The following is a 26,951-nucleotide window of genomic DNA, read 5'->3' on the forward strand; positions in this document are numbered from 1 at the left end:
TTGCTAAGTATGTATTTCATTAGGAAAATTTGGTACCCGCCTGCGGGATTCGAACACCGCTGTATCGCTCAACACGGATGTACCGGACGTCTTATCCTTTAAGCCGCGACAGCTTCAAAATATGATTTTTACAGTGCCATTACTACTTTAGCTTTATATACTGACTGAGACTAAAACTACATAAGAAAATTAGTTTTAACTTGGCTCACTGACAAAGCGTTTTTTTAAACTATAGCCATATTTTTAGCATTCTAGTTTTGGAAATCTATTCTGAACTATCTTCTGATTCTGCAGCTGAGCCTATACTACTCTTTGCAGTGTATATACTAATAGAATCAATGTTGTTTTAGTACATTTCTGTTTCATAATTTAGTATATTAATAACATGTAATTTAGTATATTATTTAGAAACAGAAATATATTTTGATAAGCTGTTGTAAATTGCGAATATAATTTGGTATTTAATTGCTTTCTGAATTGCCATTAGCCGGAAATCGAGGTGCAGCGATAAAAGGATAAGAATTCCCCTCTGAATGAACCAATTTGTCGCCAAAAGCGTTTGAATTAGGTTCCAATGTTATTCGCTTCGCTGATATTTGGGTAAAGCATTAGTACCGATTTTCAAATTTGTTACTTTCTAAAGTTTTCAATTCTAAATGCAATATTATTATGTTTTACTGAGTTTTTGATCATTTTCTTTTATTTAATTTTATATGTCCATGGCCTAACGTGCAAGACGCCACGTGAATACTTGTGTTATCATACAAGACAGAGGATATGTAAAACTCAGATTCACTAGTATTGAGAAAGATTTACACAGTAATTCAGATAAATCAATCAAAAAAACATTGTATTTAAATAAGCACCTACATCTAATCCAAACTAAGTGTGATTTTTAAATAAGAAATCTTTACGCTCAATTCATTAGTAATTATAATGATGAATAGCCCGGCTAATTAGGTAAGGACAAAGGACATAGTGTGACTTTTATTCAATCTCAAACTCGTTAGCCACGAACACTATACAACTGATCTATGAACTTTTAAAACAAAACTAAGCGCCATTCCAACGAACTCCAGAAATAGAAGGCAAATGTTAACGGAAAGAAATCCCGGAGGCCCTGGGCTATTTATCGCGAAGTTATAACCTCTTTAGCCTTTCAATTACGTAAGGAAAATACTGTTTAAGTTCTACTTAGGAGATGACTTCGAAGCGGATCTCTCTTGAAAACAAATTCGTAGTGCTGTAGTGGTGAAAACCTGTTAGCGTGTTTCAATCGAGCCTCGATTTGAAATATGTATTTGGATCCATCGACGATACAATTATTTTGATGTTGAATAATTCAACTAAATGTTAAATTCGATAGTGATAGTATCAGATATTTTATTGTATGTACGTTTATTACGAAATCCATTTTTATTTTATGCTCGATTTCTCTGCCTTCGTTCGTTTGATTAAAGACAATGTAAATTGGAAATTACAGTTTTATGAATAAAATGACTTAGTTAATTCATGTTTTATCTTACAATATACTCGTACAATAGTAAATATAAAATTAGCCGCATTTAATTATTCATAATACCTAAGATACGACGGCAAATTAGTAATGCTGCGACGTATGTAACTGCGGTGCGTACGGTCAGCTTCAGAGTCTACATCATCATCAGCCTGTATCTCTCCACTGCTGGGTGTTGGTCTCTCTCATAGTTCGCCACAATGAGCAATACTCCGCCTTCCGCATCCAATCTTCTACAGCATATCGCCACAAGTCTTCGGTCCACCGGGCAGAGGGACGCCCAACACTGCGCTTACCAGTACATGGTCTCCAGTCTAGAACGCGTCTGCTCCATCGGTCATCGGTTCTGCGACATGTCCGGCCTATTGCCACTTCAGCTCACTAATCTTTAGAGCCGTCGGTTACTTTGGTTCTTTGACGGATTTCATCATTTCTGACTCGATACATCAAAGAAACTCCGAGTATACGCCTTTCCTACAGTCAATGTCCACGTTTCAGCGCAAAAGTCTACGGCGGTAAGTAATATAAGCATTATCTGTCACCTTACTACAGTATCGTCTGCAGTCTGCCGCCGCATGATAATTGGCACCCGAAGAGACACTTAAAGCCCTCACCGAAAAAAATCTAGGTCCCACCAAATTCGAATTGATGTGGGACGAAAAATAATCACACAAAAGATTCCTTCTCTAGATTCCACACACCGTGCCTTTCATTTTATCCTCTGAATGGCCACATGGGACTTCATACGTTCTGATTAATATTTACCTTTACGTGAAATTTACTTAGAAATATGAGAATTTATATGGCGATTTCAAATCGTTGTCTAAAAAATGTATACTTTCATTGTTTCACGAATTAATAATTAGATAAATCGTATTAAACTTAATTAAATTTTATTTTCATCTCAACGAAATGCTTCGATGCAGTAATGCAATTACAAATTCAATTTCTAAACAGCATAACGCCCACATTCATTGTTGTTTTAAATTAATCATGTTTAAATTAAAATTAAATTAATTGTCATTGAAACGCTTGATTCAAAAACAGATCACGTTCGCTTTAACGCAAAAACTTGAATCTGTCGAGCGAATAAAATTACGATTGCTTCGTAAATGCTAAAGATTTTTCTTTAGGAAAATTGAAAATAAAATTCTTATTCGGAATTAGTTTATACCATTAGTTTATAATTTTGAATAAATTTAAAGCACTATTAAGTCCAGTCAGTTCACGATCCACCAAGCATTTATCAGAGCTTATAGATATTCTCCTTTCGATATCTTTTGAGCCCAAGAGAGTGGTCAAAGTCTGGCGTTACATTATAATAATAATAGCTATTACTTTCTCGATAAAGAAACACATCGCTGCTTCTCATAATTAAAGACGGTACCAAGATATGGTTAAAGAGCACCCCTCCATTAGAACTTAACATAGGAATCATTCTCAGACATTTCGCTCATTCACACCAGTCGTGTTTAATATGAGGTAATGTTAGGGGCTGATATCGTTTATCTCACCATGTTTCGCCATTTGCCGTTCCTTTGCTAGACTCGTGAACTGCGACTTTCAAAACCGATACAGATAAAATAGGAATGGTATGTACGTAAAAATTGGTGACAAGTAAATTGGTGCTGCTAAAGATGAATGCAGGAGAGTAAGTTAGTAGCGGTAAAGACTATTCGATGTCGTGATCCAAGTCTAACTTCTTATAAGTGTTTTTTTTTTTTTTTTTATTGCTTAGTTGTGTGGACGAGCTCACAGCCCACCTGGTGTTAAGTGGTTACAGGAGCCCATAGACATCCACAACGTAAATGCGCCACCCACCTTGAGATATAAGTTCTAAGGTCTCAAATATAGTTACAGCGGCTGCCCCACCATTCAAACCGAAACGCACTACTGCTTCACGGCAGAAATAGGCAGGGTGGTGGTACCTACCCGCGCGGACTCACAAGAGGTCCTACCACCAGTAAAAGTGTTAATGCTTTATATTCTTTAGACAACTTCGTGCATTTTTTTTCCTACCTATGCTTCACCTTGACGTGTAGATGAGTTCACGGGGCTCAAACCGAAAGTGTTGCTAACACTGACCCTAGCAAGAGCAGTGCTTCGCAGAATCTATCGCCGGATCGGAAACGCGACCCACTGAGAAGATCCGGCGAGAAAATCACTGGGCTGTGTGTCTATGGGTTAATTTACTCGTCGAGCTCTTCGTCGTAAGCGACGGGTTCGGCGAGGACGGTGACCGGTACCTAAAACACTGTTAATGGATCGGGAGGATCCTTAATGATGCGTTTAGGGCGACATCGACTGTTTACTATTCGGTACACAGGATCGGGTATGATTCGTACTTACACAAGCCCGTTGACACCATAACGTTGTGACACTCTCGTGTCTGACTGAAGATCAAATTATATTGCATAGACATTAAACCTTCAAACCGTAATAACTGGAATAGACAGGATGACAGTATTTCTAATTTATATTAGAAAACGAAATTGAGTCTTGGCTTGTTCAGAAAATGACACAAAATTGACAATATTAAATTACAAATTATGAAATCTCAAATACGTAAGTTATTTTAATGTGCCATTCAAAGAGCTGTGTACATAGTGATGCCTTGCATATCTGTCCTAAAACCTGATTCTTGTTTTATATGCTATCTAATAAATATTTTAACTACTCAATCCAACTTCTAGGTACCTCAAACCCCGGCTGGGTTCGAAAACAATCTTAAAATTCGATAACATTTTGATAAAAATTTCACATCGCATGGTAACTTCGCAAGTTAAGCATAAAATTGTTGCCCCTTAAATAAACTGAAGACGGGAACTGTCGACAGCAGAACTCTTAAGACTTTAAGCCTTAAGTTCAAAAAGGAAATATTGTACAAAGTAGTCGAGAAAAGAATCTTTTGCGGAATATTCTCGAAACTACTCGTATATTCTAGACATCTGAAATCTTATTTGAAGCATCAAAGACATATTTCGCATGACATCAGCAGATACAAATAGAAATGTTTGATGCTTTTCGATGTTATTAGTTTTTTGTTTTTGCAAAGAGCAATCAAATTATATTTACAAAAGAAAATAATTTGGGAATGTCTGTTACTTTTTGTATTTATTTCACATTTTCATTGATCCACTTTTAACGGTCTCAAGGTACTATTTTCCTCTGTGTCATTTCTGCCGGAAACATATATTATAAATGAGCAACGACATACACTCAAATACAGAATACCAAATAATACATACATCGATCAGGAATTGATTTCAAACCTTATAGTTTTTTAGCAACTAACTATCCCGCCAATTAGGCAATCACTGAAATATCGAAGGAATACAAGAGGAAGAATGGACCTCATGCCTCCAAGTGTTAGCCTTCACGTTGTGATTTCTATGGCCTATTTAGAACCAGACAGATCGTGAGCATTTTTATCTATATAACAAAAACAAAACCCTTCACACTTTATCCAGATTATTTACACACGTCTAAAGAATCCATGAAATATGGGTCAATGTTTCTCGATACTCTCAAAAGCCCTTCGTTGTAAGCAAACACACACTCGTAGGATCCCTGCTAACAGACTCTTTACATCATGTATCAAACGACGAAAGTTTCCAATATACTTGAGATGCTGAAAAGTCTTTCCACTCCAACGGCTCCGAAGAGGAGTTATGAAAAACGGATCGCCATTCAAAATGCTCCTCCAAACGGCTACATTCTTGTTAGGTGCGAAGCTCTTTGAGCATTTTTCGCAAATCGAAATCTCGACTGCAATACTGTACAGCGAAATTATGGTATCCGATATTCGATATTAGATTTTTCTGGTGCTAGGATTCCTCAAAATTCGAAACTGCTGAATGCTTATGTCAGTTAATTACATGTAGTAAAAGGTTGTATTTTAAGCACTGGTAATAGTGTAGGTATTATTACCATTCTGTCTATTTTTGCTTCGAAGCAGTAACGCAGTTAAGATTGGTAGGTAGTCTTTAGTAGTTACCTAGTAGTAGCTGGCTATAAGCACTTAAAGTAAAGGCTATGTAATTATTACGATTATTAACTAGTTCTTACTTAAAGACATATATAGGTATTTGCATTGATCTTTAAATATCTATCCAAAATTTATCTATGAGAATATTCGATTTAAATAAGGACCAATATTACTTCTATTATGTTAATTCGAAGACGCTATGACCCTTTTAAGATCTTATATTTTACATAACAATGCGTTTATCGCGTCCGTTTAATTTTGCTAGAGTCCAATCTTGAGCGTGACAGAGCGGAAACATCCAATGCCGGTCACTATTACGGCTTAATGGTTCTCGCCGGGGTTGGCAACGTTTCGAAATTATTTTGAATATTTTATTAGAATTATGCCGCTTTCAATCACTATGCGAAAAATTGGGCAGCTACTGTCCTCTAATTGATTTCGAAGAAAAAAAAAAGTCCAGTCCAAGAAATAGTTTGCACTAGAAAACATATCTCTATTTATATTCATTGACTTAGGGTTTGGCCGTACAGAAATTTCGAGTTTCGCTGTTTATTAGAATTTGTTAGATTCCTTTATCTGCTTTGCCTTTAACCTACTTTTCCTTCGAGGTAATGTCACAAACAGTAACTGTCAAATCGAATTGACAACCCTATATAACAGTGTCACGTTCCTGAGTAGGGTTGCCCACACTAGTGCGTTTTCAAAGGATCGTCGCTTTGACCATTGAGCCACGTTGAGAGGATGCTAATTTGTACATCTTTCAATATACGGAGCTGTTGTGGATCGTTTGAATCGAACAGAATGCATTTCGTCCTTTGTTTGATTGTTATTTGGCTAGGTGTCTAAACTATTCTACACTCGTATCCACAATTTCTCCAATTATCCGTTTACTAGACGATACTGAAACAATGCAAAGGAATGATGTTTACGTAGGAGGAGGAACATCAAAAAAGTCATCACAACATTTTTGTATTTTTTGTACCTTGTATTTTTGGGAATTTGTGAACTTTTGTGACTAATACTGTAGCAGCAATTTTCATTTCCCATGTATCCAGTGAGCTAGGGTAGATATTGCTTATGCCTGTCTCGAGACTCCAGGCTAGTTGGAGAACGTCTGGTAATGAAGTCATAGGGTGACTACGTGATCGGCACATTACTGTCTTTATATCGCGCTCCTTGTCAATTTATGAAATACAATGGTGACCATGTTCACGTTGCGACTTTGGAAGTGTATGGGCAATGTTATTTATTTAATTTGTCGTGAATTAATCAACACTATCAAATACTGGTGGTAGGACGTCCTATGAGTCGGGGCGGATAAGTTAACTGGTGGTAGGACCTCTAGTGAGTCCGCACGGGTAAGTACCACCAACTTACCTATTTCTGTCGTGAAGCAGTAGTGCGTTTCGGTTTGAATGATGTAATGGGGTAGCTGTTGTAACTATAGTGAGACCTCAGAACTCATATCTCAAGGTGGGTGGCGGCATTTACGTTGTAGATGTTTATGGGCTCCGGTAACCACTTAACACCAGGTGTGCTGTGAGGTCATCTACCCAACTAAGCATTAAAAAAACACCATCCTGCTATTTCCGCCGTGAAGTAATGCGATTTTTTTAAGGATGGGGTAGCCGTTGTAGTGGAAAAACTAAGATCTTAAAACTCGGATAGATGGCGGCATTTACGATATATGTCTGGGCTCCGATAACCACTTAACATCATGTGGGCCTCGAGCTCGCCCACCTATCTTAGCAATAAGAAATTCGTGTATAAGTCAAAGTACCGTACAAAAGAGAAGCCTTTTAAAATGATACGTCAACAATCAATCGGCATTTACAATTGGGAATGTATTCTACGTCATCCTTCCTGTTAGTCAAGCGGAATATTATTCTCTTATTGCTCACATTTTCCTCCCCGTGTTACAATAATACCGGCTGCTAGTATTGCTTTAATTTGAAATTCTTTGTTATATTTGTATTACATTAAACCACAATATAAACCTTAGTACGGGGTTGTCCGAAAAGGATCGGTTTATTACAATTGAATTGTTTTGTTACTTTGTACATATCTGAATATAGCCTGTCATTGTGGCGGGATAACTTGGAGAAGATCTACCATATGTCCGGCTGTGACGTCTGATTATGATGATGACGATATATCGCCTTTTCGCATGAAAAGTGTACAATTTCCAAAAATATTCGAAATTGAGTTAATATGCGTAAACATTTGGTATCACCAGTATTTTTCTCATAAACTTAACACCAGGTGGGCTGTGAGCTCGTCCACCCATCTAAGCAATAAAAATTTTAAAAAAACTATCAAGAGAGCGTAGCTTAATCTTAGTTTTTTTTTAGTTTACTTATGTTTTGACTACTATTAACAAAATTAATACATAATTTTAACTTACTTTAAAAGACAGATAATGTAACTGGTAATAAATAAAAAATAAATGTTACAAAGATGATTAATATTAAAACTATTACATTTTAAACCTTTAAAACAATCTCCTGTAAAATTAGTAAGTTTTGAGATTATACAGTTTTAATGCAAGAAGACGATATTATTATGTAGCTGAACAAATATTATTATATTCTATGTCAAACAGCTAACGAGATCAAGTTGTAATCTCATTTGTAATTGATGTTCTATATTTCGAAGTGGAATGTATGACAGTTCTGTAGCAGAAATATTTAGGACGACAATAGCTGGCTCACAATATACAGTGTCAACAGGACACATAAAAACACAATTTTTTGGCTATCGGCTACCTCTGTCCAAACATCATTCCTTTATTGTGGATATATGTAGTTCTTTTGACAGAGGTATTGATCCCCTCTTTAGTTTCATCCTTCGATACACCGGCCATCTTAACCAGCCATGAAGTTTTCACAAGAACTGAGCTCCATCAAACTTGCGATAGCCAAGACGAGAAACAGATGACACTGGTTTTCGTTTGGCAAAACTGGTTTATTACATTAGCTTTGATAAACACGTTCTGAATATTCTCTTCCAATATTGGTACCTAATAATATATTAGACTTTAATTGTTTACAGTTCCAGAAAATAAATTGCGAAATTCCGAACTCGTGTCCTCATAGGGGGAGCGAAAAAATAAACAGGCACGTGCGCGAAACGAATTCAAAGAAATTATTCGGTTCAAAACGTATTAAGCTGCAAATCGCTTGGATTATTGGTCCGCTTACGAGTGCTTTTGTTTACTTAATAACGAGGTGCAGCAGGATTCGAAATTCAATTTTGAAAAATTTTTAAACAATATTATGATAAGCATTGTTTGAGAAGGATTTGTGAGGAGGGGACGTCCTAAAAAGACTTGGTTGGATTGTGTGAAAGAGGATATAAGAGAAAAGGGTGTGAGGACAGATATGACGTATGATAGGCCTGAATGGAAATGTGGAATAAGGATAAGAAGAACAAGATTCGGATACGTAATTTTTTTACTTTTTTAACGTGTTAATTTTTTAACTCGTTTATAACCTCTGGGTCTGCGGAGGGACTTCGGTTCCCTCTGTATTTTGTACCGTATGTTCCATGGGGAGTGCTCTGAGGAATTGTTTGAGATGATATCATCATCTCGTTTTTATCATCGCACCGCCCGCCACTGAAGTAGAGTTCATCCATACTACCTGGAGCCACTGCGTTCATACACAGTGCGTTTCCAGAGTTTTTTTTTGCCACGTACCATCCGGCTTTCGGCTTGGCTCTGCCCCTGGTATTGCTGAAGTCCATGGGCGACGGTAACTATTCACCATCAGGTGGGCCGTATGCTCGTCAGCCTACAAGGACAATATTTTTTTTCCTACCTATGCTGATAGCCTTGAGAGGCTATTTCAGCTTGACCCTAAGGTTTGTAGGTTTGTAAGTAAGACAAGAAAAGTCTTCACATCCGTACTTGGGCGCATAAAATTAAACTATTCCACTGTTGCACTTTTATTGTTCTCTTCCAAAATCTTCTGTTATTCTAACTAAAAATGAACTGACGTCTTTTTCACGTCTTGCTCATTCATTCGTCTTCGCCATCTTCCTTTTCTTTGTCATTATTTTTTCCCTTTATTACCGTTTTCTCTCATTCCCCTCTTAACGCTCCGTTCCACACTGTTTTTATACTTTCCGTTCTTACCAATTATACACCTTTATACTGGTGGTGGAACCTCTTGTGAGTCCGCGCGGGTAGGTACCACCACCCCGCCTATATCTGCTGTGAAGCAGTAATACGTTTCGGTTTGAAGGGTGAGGCAGCCGTTGTAACTATACTTGAGACCTTAGAACTTATATCTCAAGGTGGGTGGCGCATTTACTTTGTGGATGTCTCCAGTAACCACCTAACACCGGGTGGGCTGTGAGCTCGTCCAAGCATCTAAGCAATAAAATAAAATAAAAGCTAAGGTTGTTACATATTCGTCTTTTTTAAACGTCTCATTCAAAATAATAGCTGTGCATTTCCAAGACAGCAACGTTTATAATAAGATAGCGAGCTATTGATATACTGACAGGTACAGGTGCCGAGCACCCGATATTTATATGAACATAATAAATTCAATGCCCTTCTGGTGTAGTGGTAAGTGACATGGTCACTACACAAGGGGGTCTCGGGTTCGAATCCCGTCAAGGGAAGATATTTGTATGATAAATATAAAATATACTTTCCAGGGTTACGGATGTATATTAAATATATTATGTATGTGTATAATAAAAATCTTACATTTATTTCCGTTTTCTAAGACAAGTTCTTTACGAGCTTATCACGGGACCAGTTGACGTGACGTGATTGATAAGTAAAAAAAAAAAATGCACGTCTTGGTATGTGTTCTTGAAGTGTTAATAGGTTTATTATCATAATAATATTATTTAAATGAATTCTGTGAATTCAACTACGAATGTACACTTAAGGTGTTCACAACTTATAATAGTCTTATAGGTAGACAACGTTACGGTCCATGTAGATGTGAGTGCTCAGCTATGCTCATAGAAAAATAAATGTACAGACAAAGAAATTGCAGTGCTGCGGCTAAGCGCTAATTCGTTAATCATTCATGATGCTTTTCGAACTTAATTTTAAGAAGACCGTGCCATAGAGCTTAAGAAACACCGTGGAAAGGAGCTCATTCTTGAGCTAGATTGTGTATTCCAAGAAGCATATCTGAAAATTGTATAAACTCTGCTTCCGTGGCTGGTGGTTCTATAGAAAAATAGAGACAATGAGATTTTTTTGAGATCATCAAATAATTACTCAAAGCACTCTCCGTGGAACATACGGTATGAAACACAGAGCGAAGCGAAGTACCTCCGAGGAGGAATCCCCCACCGAGCTCCGAACTCATCAAACGATCCGTGAGATAGGAATTATCGATAATCTTAACGGCCCTCTTCTTTGTGGAATCAAATGAAAGTAGCAGGTGTTTGGGAGCCCCGATTCAGAGATGGGAATATTAATCCATTTGGGCTTAATCTTGTGCGTTATAAAACATGAGCCTTGTCTAAACTGGCTTCTATAATGAAGGAACAAGAAGTTATACATTAAGAAAACGAAATGCGCAAGGACATATTATATGTAAATTCTCATTGGTAATATCCTTACAGCCTCACACAAACCAATTGAGTTTAAAATATCACCAGTGAAGGCAGATACAGGAAAACCCTATTTAATACAACGTCTTTATATTACAGAGCAATTGATTGCGCGTCGGTTTTAAAAGATAAACTAAGGGTCTTAATTTTGTTGCTGCTTGTTTTTGTAATACATTACTGGGATATATTATATTTTGTACTCGCTGTGTCAGAGATTCATAAACTTCACAAAGTTTTTCCGATATATTTATTGTACACCGTACAAATATATTCTGAAAAAGAACGATTTAAATGATGTACAAAAATTGAACTTTATTCAAACGTAGACTTTCCTGAAACCCACGATCGAAGCTAAGAAGATTACAAAGTTGGAAAAGTGCTTAACAAAACAAAACAAACATAAAGCATCAAGATTCAAGTTTCGCGTATAGTAATGATATTAAAATCAAACACGCGATGAAATAATATTTCTTTTAGCTATTCATGCATTGTCATAATAGTTCACATATTAAAAGTGTTCGAAATGTAATTTGAAAATTGTATAATGATTTTGGTTTTCGACTATAGTCACTGACGCTTTAAAACTTAGATTCTTTTTATCTTATTTGTTCTTATTGATTTGAAAAAAAAAAATAGTTTCCAAAAAAAATTTTGGATAATCAATCCCGGTGGTAACTAAAAAAAAAAGGTTAATAAAAAAGGGGAAAATGATAATCAATGTTAATGCAACCAAGCTAAAGACCAATTTTCAATTTAATTATGAATCTCATAAACATTAGGTGTCGTTATTAGATGCCATATAGGATTAGATTTCTAATATCGAATATTCTTTATTTTATTTTATTTATTTCTAATATTTTAAAGATTCGAAAAATTCTTAGGGAATTTTGATTTTTAGTTTCAACGGCTCGAACTATTTATTCAATTTACGTGGTCATTCCTTCCAAGGAACTTAGACTCATACAGCTTTTAACTTAATCTTCGAAGCTATTAGATTAGCTATTAGATATTTCAAAGTTTTACTTTTAGCGTTATGTTTTCTCTGTAAGCGTTTGATAGCTTTAATGCTTAGATGGGTGGACGAACTCTCAGCCCTCTTGGTGTTATGTAATTACCGGAGCCCATAGACATCTACAACGTAAATGCGCCACCCATCTTGAGATATAAGTTCTAAGGTCTCAAGTATAGCTACAACGGCTGCCCCACCCTTTAAGCCGAAACGCATTACTGCTTCACGGCTGAAATAGGCATGGTGCGCGGGCACACAAGAGGTCCTACCACCAGTAAAAAAGCTTTCCTTGGAATACATCTATACTAATATTATAAAGAGGAAATATTTGTTTGTTTGTTTGTTTCGAATAGGTTCCGAAACTACTGGACCGATTTGAAAAATTCTTTTTCCATTAGAAGCCGACATTGTCCCTGATGAACATAGGCTACTTTTTTTAATTTATTTTTTTGGTTTCATGTGTGTTTTATTGTTTCCGAAGCGAAGCGAGGGCGGGTCGCTAGTAATAAATAAATTAATTTCAAAATGTATACTCACTTCGTTGGCTGTTATTAATTTAGATGCCGCAAGATTTATTTCAACTCGTCCGGAAAACAATTCCGTCCAAGTACGAAATTCGAAAAACGAATATTACGTACTAAAGAATTTGCACGAGTATTTGTACAAATGCTTCCGTAGCTCTCGGGAAGCTCACCTTTATCCGATGCCATTCAGAAACGGAAGAAAAAAGGGAAACTCTTTTTGTATTCATTGTTTCGTTTTTGTAAACACCCGAGGGCGTATTCAGGTTATGATAACGAAGGAAAAAACTCATCGCGATGCATTGGAGTTGAAAATATAATAGAAATCTCAGATTCTTGTTAGGAATTTCGCGTACAGCTCTTGTGCATGCGACGATCCCTACGAATCCATTGCGTAAAGTGAATTGAATGAATATGGTTTTGTTAAATAAAATCTCGGCGGTGTACTTGGTTGTCGTTGAAGGGAATTGTTTTGGAAATTTACTTTTTAGTTCAAGGAAAGGGAAACGCGCGTCGTGTATCCTGATGAAAAAAGATCTCCGGGCTAGTGTTTTATTAGGGGTCTGTTTTGCGGCGGAATTCTCTGAAGAATGTTTCGGCTAATGTAAGTTCTATTCTAGTAGGAAAAATACTTGCGTTACACTGGAAGGTCGATTTCGTTTTAACTTTTGTATGAAAATAAAATTGAAAATCCCAAAATAACTTTTGAAAATCTTTGATGAAATCCAATAAACAAAAAAAAAATATCTGCAGGCTATAAGTCTACTGTAGGTAGCGGCCTCCCCCCGGTAAAGGTCAAGGGGCGACCTGAGGGGGTGAGGCTGCGCGGCGCGCTACCAGCACTCTAGCGCGCTGCCGTGGAGTGAATAGAGCGACCGGTCAACGGTGTATCCGGCGTCCCGACCCGGCAGGCTGGTTCTGGTCCAGCGGGGTATTCCGGGACACCAGCGGCACCGTCTGGGCGGCCCGACGGGCTGCCGTACCGAGACGGCTGACGTTTCAGAGCCTTCGATTCGCCTCGAAGGCTCCGTCGGCCGGGCGTCCTTGGGGTGAGCCGCGCCGTCTGGTTGTAGTGTTGACCGCGGTAGCCCCCCTACCTGTTCCGGGTTCTGACCTCGGAGGGGATCGGACGTCGGGTGTAAGAGTGCAGGGGAGTCGTTTAGTGGGTGGGTCCTAAAAGCCTTGGGCCCGCGGTCTGCTCACAACACCATGCAGATCGTTGAGTCTCACATACCCCGCGCGCCCCTTTTGCGCGGGGATCTCGTAGGAGGTTCGGCCCTCTACCCGAAAAAAAAAAAAAGGCTATAAGTCTAAAAGAGATTACAGCCATTGATAGGATCGCGGAAGTTAAAGTATCTTTCGGTCACTTGGATATATCTATATAATAATATATAAAAATGAATTGCTGTTCGTTAGTCTCGTTAAAACTCGAGAACGGCTGGACGGATTTGGCTAATTTTGGTCTTGAATTATTTGTGAAAGTCCAGAGAAGGTTTAAAAGGTAGATAAATATGAAAATACTCGGAATTAAATAAAAATAACAATTTTGTTTTTCCTTTGATGTGTCCCCCGTCGGACGGATTCTTTTTGTTTGTTTTAAGTTTATTTTAATCAAAAGTTTAAGTCTTTTATTTATCAACTGAGGCACTACGATCTGATAAACTGATAAGAAATCTGGTATAAACGTAAAGTCGAATCTATCTTTCTTTTATTTCTGCAAGCGTTTAGGCCAAAATACCGTTTTTAAGTTTTAAGCTGATGTTTAAGAATGAAGTTTCGGGCCTAACTAATTGAGTTCTCTAATACTGCACTTCATTTCTTTTAAAGCACTTTTTTCTTTAATCTCGCGTTTATTAGTTTCCGTGCTTTAAATACTTAGCAGATTTTGTGGTCATAGACATGGTGTTCGTAGACATTTCGTCAACTAAAAAAAATATATGTCTGAAAAGTGTGTGAGTGGTTTGAATTAAGATATTGTCATAGTGTTAATAGAATCTCAGGTATTTGTTAAGCACCGATCTACAGCATGCTGAGAAACTGTAAATGTGCGTGTTCGGTAATTTTTTTACACCCGCAATGTCCAACTCTTACCAAAATATCTCTTAGTCTGTCCTACTTAACTATGTTACCTTACTTTCTACCCAACTCTCTTCCTAGTTTGTTGGACCAAGAACTAGAATTAATTTTGAACCATAGAGAACTCATTACTAGAATGAAGTCTTAGTCTTATTCTAATGTGGACGACAACATTGTAGTCTGCTACCCAAATTAGATTAAAAAGCCTATCTAAACCGGTTATAAATTAGCTGTTAGAGCTTAAGGTTACATTTCCAAATCAAATGCTAGCTGTTGATAGAACAGAACCTAATGACGAACCTAATGATAACTTAAATAGAACCGATTATCCAACTATTCACTGCAATTTAATTAGAGGTTATGTTCACTTGTTCTAAGTCTTGGTTCCAGCTTGTCCAACAGTCGCTCGATCTAAAAGATCCCAAAGATCTTTCGATCAAAGTATTATTCTAATAAAAAAAACGATCAACTCTAACCCAAATAAATTTAAAGAGAAGAAATCTTAATGAGACGAATCGCTCTGACTGTATCGCAACTAAGTGGCATTGTTTGTTAGCTTTTCTCTCGTTATTAATGGTCCGTAGTTGAGTTCGCTCTGCAGATATATGGGGGAGAGGTTGCCAAGATTTCAGCATGCATTAAAGTTGGACCATTCAATTCTATGCGAACTAACGGTAATGGCTCGGGTGGAATTGAAAAGTTTATTGAGGTATTGAAATTATGAAGTTTAGAGAAAATAGCGATTTTCGTTGTGCTTGTGTTATGGTTTCGGTTTTATTGGGCAATTTGCTGATACTTCTGCTGGTATTAGATTTAACTGGAGTGCTCTCAATATCTCTTTCGATTTAGAATTAAATTTCATCTTCTTCCGAAAATATGTGTCCTAAAACACTGTTTACGTCTAGCTTAGACCAGGCTTGTTTGTTTGTAGTCAGCAAAGAAGCTTACATTAATTATTTAATTAAATTATAATTATTTATTAGAATTTTCATGACTTCGATTTTTCACATCTATCTAGATCTATTTTCTATTGCAATAGATACTGTCTAATTTATAAATACTATTCTTTGCACACAAAAATATAGAATGAATATATACGGTTAACAGTTTCTTTGATGGGGTTTTTCATTTTCACGACAAAGGGATCCCAGGTTGTTGATAAGATTTTAACAATACGGTTAGGGTATTATTTTTTTTCTATTTCAATGGCCAAACTCTATATCACGTGCCTTAAGTGGAATTAATTATTTATTCTTTTTCGTTTTACTCAAAGTTGGCACCGCAGTTCACGGACAATATTTCGCACCCCACTGCACAGAAATTACTGTCACTATGGAAGGCAATGATAATGACGAAGAGAATGGCGTCACCAACGCTGACGTCATCATATTCAACACACCACGGAATCAGTCTCAATCCGCCAGATACAATGGAAATCAATTTCTTAAATTTATTCATTTTTTGTCCACAGAAGCGGGTGGCATCAGTACAACGGAGCTCCGTATCACGCCCCGAGTCGTCCAGAAAGGGAAGAACGTCACGATGGCCTGTCTCTACGATCTGAACGACTACGGAGTGTACTCGGTGAAGTGGTACAAAGGAATGCAGGAGTTTTACAAGTATTCGCCCTTAGAGAGTCCCACCACTAGAGTAGTGCCTGTAAATGGTATTAAAGTTGATGTGAGTGTTACTTTTAAATTAAATTTGATACCTAAATTAATCAAAATTGAAAAATTCCCTTAATATACCGCTGTAATAATCATTTTAATTAATAAAGGAAAATGTTTAAATAAGACAAGAACAATTGTTCAGTTTAAGCTATAATAATGCATACGAATTGGAATTTTATTTACAGAGGTTAAGGTCTAATGAAACACACGTGGTGCTACTACGAGTGATGCCAATACTTAGCGGTAACTATAGCTGCGAGGTCATACTGAATGCGCCATCATTTCCACACTACATGGCCTCAGGAAGGCTGGATGTAGTAGGTGAGTTAGCAATTCAACAGTTATGATAAATATAATATAAATAAATAAATATAAATATTTACTAACAATCACGAAACGTTAACTGATCCCGTGCTAAGTTCGTAAAGAACTTGTGTTACAAGTACCAGATAACGGAAATAAATATAATATTTTTATTATACACATACATATATTTAATATACACCCATAACCCTGGAAAGACATTTATATTTATCATACAAATATCTTCCCTTGGCGGGATTCGAACCCGCGACCCCCTTGTGTAGTGACCATGTCACTTACCACTACACCAGACGGCCGTTACTATAATGTTGTGAACAGTGAATGAAGTTAGCTGTGTAGTGTTGATCTAGATGAGTTATGTGACACTGCCCCGTGTCTTCGTTTGAGTTTTGTAAAAATTAACTAAGGATTTCTCTGGGCTTGATGATAATTGATAGTTAATTGATCATTAATTAGCTTTTACTAATGGTAGAGCTTATTGTTACTAGTGCGATTGCAGCTGCGAAGCATCTATGTGTTCCGATTTGAGGTGTGTGGTAGACGGCGGCAGTAGGCAGCGGCTCGGTTCTGCCCCTGGCATTGCTGAAGTCCATGGGCGACGGTAACCACTCATCACCAGGTGGGCCGTCTGATCGTCTGCCTACAAGGGCGATAAAAAAAAAATTGTGACTTCGACATTAACATGGGTCGGTATTTAGTTTGTGATATATCTGACCTCCAGTTACCTCCTATAACTACTTGGGCCTTACAAAACCTCAACTTTCTCGTCACAGCCGCGTTTAATTTTGCATTTTCGAAAGTATATTTTACTAGCGACCCGCCCTCGCTTCGCTTCGGAAACATTAAAACATACATGAAATAAAAAAAAAAAAATAAAAAAAAAATAAAAAAAGTAGCCTATGTTCATCAGGGACAATGTCGGCTTCTAATGGAAAAAGAATTTTTCAAATCGGTCCAGTAGTTTCGGAGCCTATTCGAAACAAACAAACAAACAAATCTTTCCTCTTTATAATATTAGTATAGATATAGTGAATGTTGATAGATAGAAATAGTTGATACGCTTAAAGCTCTTTTAATTTAAATATTCAACTATATCAAAATGCGTTAAGAAAAATTCTATCCAGATGTCAGAATTTTTCAGTCACAGTTAAGTTTGAATTAAATGACCTCTAGACGTTCTTAGGCAGTTTTTAATTATAAGACTAATTAATTTTAAAAAGGTCAAAACTTTCGTTTTTTTTTCTTTTTAAAAAACTTTATTTTATAGTTAGAATAATATGAGAATTGAGAGACTTCTAGTATCTCTGGAATAATTCCCTTTTTCATATATGTATTAAGAATTTAAGACGATAAAATTAAGAATCTAGGCATATGTGAAATTAGGAGTCTGATGATTTTCAAAACACTATAGGTATTTGCTTTGTTCTTTTCTTCAAGATATCTTACTGGTGGTGGGACCTATTGTGAGTCCGCGCGGGTAGGTACCACCGCCCTGCCTATTTCTGCCGTGAAGCAGTAATGCGTTTCGGTTTGAAAGGTGGGGCAGCCGTTGTAACTATACTTGAGACCTTAGAACTTATATCTCAAGGTGGGTGGCGCATTTACGTCGTAGATGTCTATGGGCTCCAGTAACCACTTAACACCAGGTGGGCTGTGAGCTCGTCCACCGATCTAGCAATAAAAAAATGACATAAAAATAAATAAAATAGATAAAAAAAAGTGAGCCGCCAAAAAAAACTCATAACAGTTATCCGAAATACGAGAATGTGACTATAAAAGGCAGAACTTACACGTGGGGTTGCTGTGAAAAGTTCTTTACGATTGTGTTTTGCGTCCTCCACGCTGTGCCAAGTTCAGCCGTATCTGCCTAAGTTGTGGAGATAAGGACTATTTATAGTTTGGACATCCTTACGATAGGAGTCGGCGAAAAGATAAAGAGGCACTACAACGTTCTTGGGCTTTGAATATGATGGGTCGTCTTAACAACTTTGCTTTCCAGCAGAAAGACGTCAGCTGCTAAATATGTACATATATTTCATTAAAGGAATATGAGCATGGTAAACCTACAATAGCGATATATGTACGTATGTCGTTTACTGGTGGTAGGACCTCTTGTGAGTCCGCGCGGGTAGGTACCATCGCCCCGCCTATTTCCGCCGTGAAGCAGTAATGCATTTCGGTTCGAAGGGTGGGGCAGCCGTTGTAACTATACTGAGATCTTAGAACTTATATCTCAAGGTGGGTGGCGCATTTACGTTGTAGATGTCCATGGGCTCCAGTAACCACTTAACACCAGGTGGGCTGTGAGCTCGTCCACTCACATAAGCAATAAATAAAAAAAAACTAGGATTTGAAACTGTAAAATCTACATTGACGATTTAGCTTTAATTTTATGTCCATGGGCTTAACTTATAAGCTACGTAACTCCAGACAAGCGATAGTCAGCGTCTAGTATATCGATTGGCTCGCCATCTGAAACTAGTATATATGACGTCACATGTAACCGAGTTTGGTCAAATCCGGATTCGGAAGTGCCGCTTATCATCTTCCGACTGCTCTTCCGCAAGGCGCGCAAACAATTCAATACATGCTAACATATTTTGAGAGTTATACTAGTATTTATAGCAGATGCCCACTGAGTTTCTCGCCGGATCTTCTCAGTAGGTCTCGATTCCGATCCGTTGATAGATTCTGTGAAACACTGCTAGGACTAGTGTTAGCAAATTCTCTCAGGTTGAGCCCGTGAGGTTACCTATATGTTCGCACGTAGCTAGAATAGCCCCTTAGGCTGCCAGCAAATAGGTAGGAAATAAAAACCATAAAGTTCTAACTGTGGTATAACTTAACTATAATACTATAAATAATACCAATGAATCTTCAAGCTTATATTTTAAGAGAGGTATGTAATATGATATCGTAATATCGTATCATATGTGCGTTCTAATATCGACGGACTCCACAACCATGCTTGCCGTGAGATCTACCTCTCGTTACTATCCAAAAAAATAAAAAAATATGTGTGGTTTCGTGGGACACCGGATAGGAACAAAGTTCCTTATTATAAAAATATTAATTTTAAGTTCTATTCGAGGTATAAAGAAAATAATTATTCGGGTATACATTTTTTGACTATAAATTAGACACTGTATAGCTATCATACTAAGACTATACATAAATAATAAAAATCTTACGTTACGGACGTTTTTCCCAGTTAGGGTACCCCTCCACAACTTAGTTCCAAAAACCCCAAAGATTATGTTTCGATTTGTTAGGATTAAAACTGCATTTACGGCTTAATAGCGCTTTTAATGTCGTTATATTATTATCGACGTTCCAAATACTGTACAGTTTCCAATTTCCATAGTCACGTACGACTAAGATGCTATTCGTCGATATTGGTTATACTAATTTACTGAGTGCAATTAAATTTTACAGCTAACGCCATAGTATATTGACGACGCTCAAATAAAATTCACCACCACCGCCCGCCCACCAAGGGCAAAGTGGAACTTTGTCCTTAATAATGTTATTTATGTTATTCAATAATGTTATATTAATTACATACTCGATAGAAATATACAATGAACAAAATTGAATATCAAAATATCCAAATACAACGAGCCCCCTTGTGGTCAATAAACTTAAAATTTACCATGATTTGTTCAGGCTAGCAAGATTAGAAGAAGCCGTAAAATTTGTGTTTATTATTTGTACAGCTACTACTATAAGCCCACAGACGTCAACTGTTGGACATAGGTCTCCCCCAAGCCTCGTCACAAAGATACGTTCTGCGCTGCTTGCATCTAGCGGATCCCCGCGAACCTCAATAGGTCGTCAGTACACTGTGGGAGGCCTATCCACACTACGTTATTCGGTACTTGTCTAAGACTATATGTACTAACTAGCCGTACTCGTCCGCTTCCCTGGGCATTTAAAATTAACATTATTATTTCTCATCCTCACAAAGATTATCTTCATTAACGCCCCCGCAACTGGTGTAGGGAGTCCAAGACTCATATAAATGTTAGCCTATCCATTAACTACATGTATTTTCTACATGGATACCAAGTTTTAAGTCAACCGGATGCATGGTTTAGTAGTTAAAACGGAACATCCGTAAAAACCACTATAGATTTATATATTAGTATAGATTTAATATTACGTATATTAATTTCGGATTTTGATATCTGATATAATTCGAAATTATGTATTCTACATTGGACTTGGTTACCCACTCGAAGTCACGGCTTGCGTTTTCCTTGTCAACCAAATATTTTTGACGGGAACTAATTCATTTAATAAAGTATGTTTTCTTATAAACACATTAAGAGGACTTCTTATAAAGTCATGACCCCACGGTCGTAGGTTGTAACAGGAAAATTCCCCAAAAAATATAATATAATCGACCTGCTTCCCGTATTATTTCTCTTAACGAGATCATGGATCAGATAATATTACGTAAAGACAATAATTTCCTTTCGTTTTATGTCCAAAAAAAGGTATTACGGCCATTATATTGTGAGAAATTCCATTTACTAGACAGCGATTATTTTCTGGATACAAAAACAATGTTGCGAAAATCTGACAGTCATAATTCATTTTTCGAATATTTTTCAATTCCCTTCAATTGAGATGCTTTGGATAGCTTTGAGAATGTGATTTTTAATATTCTGTTTATAAGTGTAATTTTAAACCTGAGATAAAGGTTGTTTTCCAGAAGAAACAGGCAGAGTGGTGATACAACCTAATACAAGATGCGGGGTCCTAAAGTACCCCATTTTATTTAATAAACGAATAGCTTTTTTTTTTTTTTAATTCCCTTGGCCCACCTTATGGTGAGCGATTACCGTCGCCCATGGCCTTCAGCAATCGCAGGGGCAGAGCCAAGCCGCTGCCTACCGCAAAAAATTGTTTTAGTAATGCTATGTACACAATGTAAGCCATATCCACGTTTGTTTAAAATTTATCTTCGTCTTTTCAAGGTTTACAATGAACGTGGAATTAATTTGTTGAATTGGACTCCGGCCATTATAATATTTAAAAACGATTTGGGCGTAAAATTAGTTGTGAAGAAGTACTTTATATCAAATACTTTAATAGATATTTGTTGTTAACGCAAAATACAAAAAAAAAAAACATTTCAAGCTGACTTATTAAAGTTTTCATGTATCGAATTACTACAACTAGCATTGAGTGCTCAAATATAACAGGAAAAACGAAAACCTATTTCGAACGAACTAAATATGAAATTTGAAACTGGATTCGTAGTGTGTACGTACGGTTTAAAAAATACATTTCCGACACTAATTGGTAACTCATGTTGGTAAAATTTTCATTGGTTTCACTACGACTGTGGTCGTCTTTTTTATTTCTGTACAGCTTTACGCGTTCTGATTTAGTTTAATGCCAGTAATGCGTTAGTAGTGCCATCGATACCACTTCTCGACGGTTGGTAGATGTGACATAGCCCACTATGGGCCAATAAGTCGGAATTTTGATTCCATTGGAGTTACGGCCATCTCACCCTCCGGACATAGGAAACGCTAAAACTTTGGAAGAATACGTTTTCAACAAATGCTCACGATTGACTTTCATGGTGAAGGAGTAACATCGTGTAATAAAAATCAATTCAATCAATTAAAAATCAATTACTGGTGGTAGGACTTCTTGTGGGTCTGCGCGGGTAGGTACCAACACCCTGCCTATTTCTACCGTGAAGCAGTAATGCGTTTCGGTTTGAAGGAGGGCAGTCGTTGTAACTATACTTGAGATGTTAGCGCATTTACGTTGTAGATGTTTATGTGCTCCATTAACAACTTACTTAATACCAGATGGGCTGTGAGCTAGTACACCCAGCTAGGCAATAAAAAAAAAAGAATAAGGTCAATCTGAACAAATCTGTAGACTTAAACTAAACATGGATCATTTTAAAGCGATCATAAGTTGTCTTAACATGGATACGTCAATAGAATTGTTTACCAAACGTTGAGTTAAATGAAGATGGCAGTAACTAACCAGACTGTTTATCCTCATTTAATCGTAGCTTTAGGAGAAGACAGATAAACTTCTTGATTAGTTACGTAGTGATCGAACTAAGCCATTGCTCGGTTATCATATCTTTGATGTAAATAAAATTAGAGAAGTTTTCCGCTGAGCGGGTATGACACAAAAAAACATTTCGATTTTATTCGAAACAATTTTACAGTTTTATTTCTCAAGGTCCACCTGGTGTTAAGTGGTTACTGGAGCCCATAGACATCTACAACGTAAATGCGTCATCCACCTTGAGATATGAGTTCTAAGGTCTCGAGTATAATTTTACAACGGCTGCCCCATCCTTTAAACCGAAACGCATTACTGCTTCACGGCAGAAATAGGCAGGGCGGTGGTACCTACCCGTGCGGACTCGCAAGAGATCCTACCTGGTAGGTACTTACTTACTTGGTCGATATCGAATAATATATACCAATATCTTAATTTAAAATGAAGTTATTGGTGTCTAAGGCTTACAGTAGGTAGACAAAGCCAAAGCTAATTTAGTCCAAGTTCTAAATAAAACCATGCGTTCTAAGATGACACCAAAGAACACGATCGAAAATTTATATCATAAAATACTTGCGTGCAACCGGTTTCAAGAGAGGGCAGGTTGCATTTCCTCTTACACTCTCTACTTTGCATTACATTACGCATTTATTAAATAGCACGAACAACAAGTGGCGAGTGGCGAGGCTCTTTGGTAGAAACAAGAGGCGTGAAGTTAATTGAATTATTTTGTTTAGTTAATTTAATTTTTTCTTCGCTTTTAAACAAGTAATTATGGTGACTTATGAACCAGTTTTACTGGTAGGACGTCAGTACCACCACCTTGCTATTTCTGCCGTTTATCTGTAATGCGATTCGGTTTGAAGGGTGGGGCAGCCGTTGTAACTATACTTGAGACCTTAGAACTTATGTCTCAAGGTGGGTGGCGCATTTACGTTGTAGATGTCTATGAGCTCCAGTAAACACTTAAAACCAGGTGGGCTATGAGCTCGTCCACCCAAATATGCAATAAAAAAAGCCTCTGACGTGGTTTCACGGATAACTAAAAAGCCCTTTTAAGTCTGAGTAAGCGCCCACGATTTTTACTGGATTATTAAATTTCATGCCTCACTACTTGTTAAACTAAAAACTTGGTTTCGTAAATATTGTTAAGTGTTCAAATTAATGATTTCATGACCACGAAGGAAGTATAGACTTGAAGTAGTATAGTTGAAGTATAGACTATATGAGTCATCATTAAAAGGCTAAGGACTGGGTATAATACGCTAAGGCTTCTATTACTATCTTACTGGTGGTAGGACCTCTTGTGAGTCCGTGCGGGTAGGTACCACCACCCTGCCTATTTCTGCCGTGAAGCAGTAATGCGTTTCGGTTTGAAGGGTGGGGCAGCCGTTGTAATGTCCATGGGCTCCAGTAACCACTTTACATCAGGTGGGCTGTGAGCTCGTCCACCCATCTAAGCAATAAAAAAAAAAATTTACTGTACCGTAAAAAAGTTTCTGTTTTTTAGCCGACCAACGGGGTCACAGGTGTCAATGCAAATGTCTCTTTTATTTCACTGCTGTCCCGAATCTGACCTCACATTTTTATGATGCCCGCTTTGTGGGTTCTCTGCGCAGACAAACACTTTAATAATACGAATACCGTAGTTTTTTTTTTTCAAACAAGGTTAACGTTGATCTTTTGAGAGGAATGACGGTTGAATATTTGAGTATGTTATGCTTCCGTGTTATTTCAAGTTATATAATATGCTATATATACTATAAATTATCCATTGTTAATAATTTATACATATTAGTAAATCAGTACATTCATGGTATACCAACCGAAACCATAAACCGAAATACGATTTTATAGTCGTCGTGGCCTAAAGGATAAGACGTCCGGTGCATTCGTATCGAGCGATGCACTAGTGTTCGAATCCTAGGCGGGTACCAATTTTTCTAATGAAATACGTACTTAACAAAAGTTCACGATTGACTTCCACGGTGAAGGAATAACATCTATATCTATACTAATATTATAAAGAGGAAAGATTTGTTTGTTTGTTTGTTTCGAATAGGCTCCGAAACTACTGGACCGATTTGAAAAATTATTTTTCCATTAGAAGCCGACATTGTCCCCGATGAACATAGGCTACTTTTTTTTATTATTTTTTTAAATTTTTATTTTTTGGTTTCATGTGTGTTTTAATGTTTCCGAAGCGAAGTGAGGGCGGGTCGCTAGTCGTGTAATAAAAATCAAACCCGCAAAATTACAATTTGCGTAATTACTGGTGGTAGGACCTTGTGAGTCCACACGGGTTGGTACCACCACCCTGCCTATTCTGCAGTGAAGCAGTAATGCGTTTTGGTTTGGCAGCCGTTGTAACTATACTGAGTCCTTAGAACTTATATCTCAAGTTGTGTGGCGCATTTACGTTGTAGATGTCTATGGGCTTAAGTAACCACTTAACACCAGGTGGGTTGTGAGCTCGTCCACCCATCAAAGAAAAAATAAAAACATACGATTTTCAGGGAATAAGTAGGAATATATTAAGTTACAATGAATTTGATTTTTTTTAATTGAACAGTAAAAACCACATATATGTTTTTGATTTTGTCAATGAATTTATCAGATAGAACAGCTATTCTTCGTAAACGATTTTGATGATTGAGAGTTTGTTTAATAGCTGTGAAACGTTTTCCGACGCTTGTAAGGGTTATTTTACAATTTTCTCTAAGAACTGGAAGAGCCAATGTTGGGTTTTCATTACGGGTTTTCGATGATTACCTACGAGCTATTCTAGTGGTTAGATAGGCAGATACATAATGGAAAATTTCAACGTAATTGACACTAACTTCAAGCCGTGCGATTAATTTTAAAATTTGCCCACACAAGTACCGATTTGCCTCAGTACCGATTAATTATTTAATAATACCACTTAGCCCCAGGGGGTCTTATGATGGTCCTCCACCAATTGACGCAATAAAAAAAACATTGAGATTGTTTTTTATTTTTATTTTTATTTATTGCTTAGATGGGTGGACGAGCTCACAGCCCACCTGGTGTTAAGTGGTTACTGGAGCCCATAAGCATTCACAACGTGAATGCGCCACCCACCTTGAGATATAAGTTCTAAGGTCTCAAGTAAGTTACAACGGCTGCCCCACCCTTCAAACCGAAACGCATTACTGCTTCACGGCAGAAAAAGGCAGGGTGGTGGTACCCACCCGCGCGGACTCACAAGAGGTCCTACCACCAGTAATTACGCAAATTATAATTTTTGCGGGTTTTGATTTTTATTACACGATGTTATTCCATCACCGTGGAAATCAATCGTGAACATTTGTTGAGTACGTATTTCATTAGAAAAAATGGTACCCGCCTGAGATTCGAACACCGGGTGCATCGCTCAACACGAATGCACCGGACGTCTTATCCCTTAGGCCACGACGACTTCATCTTCTAGCCTACTTCCACTATTTCATTATTCATAAATATCGATGCCGCGTTAATCTGTTATTATCTCGTCATCAGGTATCGGTGGTCTTCGAGCTACAGATCTAAGAATCTCACCGCCAGTGGTTCAGCGGGGCTCAGATGCGACCCTGGCTTGTCTATACGAGCTGACCGAAGCTCCCCTGTACTCCGTGAAGTGGTACAGAGGGAGACACGAGTTCTATCGGTACTCACCGACCGAAGTGCCCGCTACCAAGATATTTCCCTTTGCTGGGATCAACGTTGACGTGAGTAGAACTAATTTTCATTTTTTTAAATAACTATTTTTCACCGAGTCGTCGTAATTTGTCCGACATCATTGACAACTCGAAGTTTTGATAAGTTTATCTAGTCAATAGGTATTTTTAAAACACTCTTATTAGCTTCATATGTAACGAAAATCTTGAACATGATTTTGACCCCCTTCAAAACGTCGGATTAACTCGAAATTTCCCATACTTATCAAGCACCGATGACAATTCAGTATTTTAGAAATTTAGATCGGTTATCCTTACTAGAATAATTAGGATTAGTGATTATTTGTTGGGACTAGATCTGAGAATTTAACGGTAGGCAGCGGCTTTGCTATATCCTTGGCTTTGCTGATGTCCATTAGTGACGGAAATCACTCACCAAAAATTGGGCCGTAAGCTCATCTGCCTACAAGGGCATCAAAAATAAAGTTTCATTATTTTACACTTCTTCTTCTTCTTCTGAGTCTCTTCATTACTGAAGGTCGTGT

General features: G+C 37.4%; 1 protein-coding gene across 1 annotated transcript in view; it reads left to right on the forward strand.

The window, feature by feature from the left end:
* LOC114253576 (uncharacterized) overlaps positions 1-26,951 on the forward strand; it is an 85,590-nt gene that overhangs the window by 39,637 nt on the left and 19,002 nt on the right. Inside the window, exons 2-4 of the mRNA XM_028188503.2 lie at positions 16,165-16,373; positions 16,549-16,684; positions 26,249-26,457. Coding sequence (XP_028044304.2) covers positions 16,165-16,373; positions 16,549-16,684; positions 26,249-26,457 — 554 coding nt within the window. The remainder of the gene's footprint in view (positions 1-16,164; positions 16,374-16,548; positions 16,685-26,248; positions 26,458-26,951) is intronic.

This window comes from Bombyx mandarina, chromosome 06, assembly GCF_030267445.1.
Source record: "Bombyx mandarina strain Sakado chromosome 06, ASM3026744v2".
NCBI classification, from domain to species: Eukaryota; Metazoa; Arthropoda; class Insecta; order Lepidoptera; family Bombycidae; genus Bombyx; species Bombyx mandarina.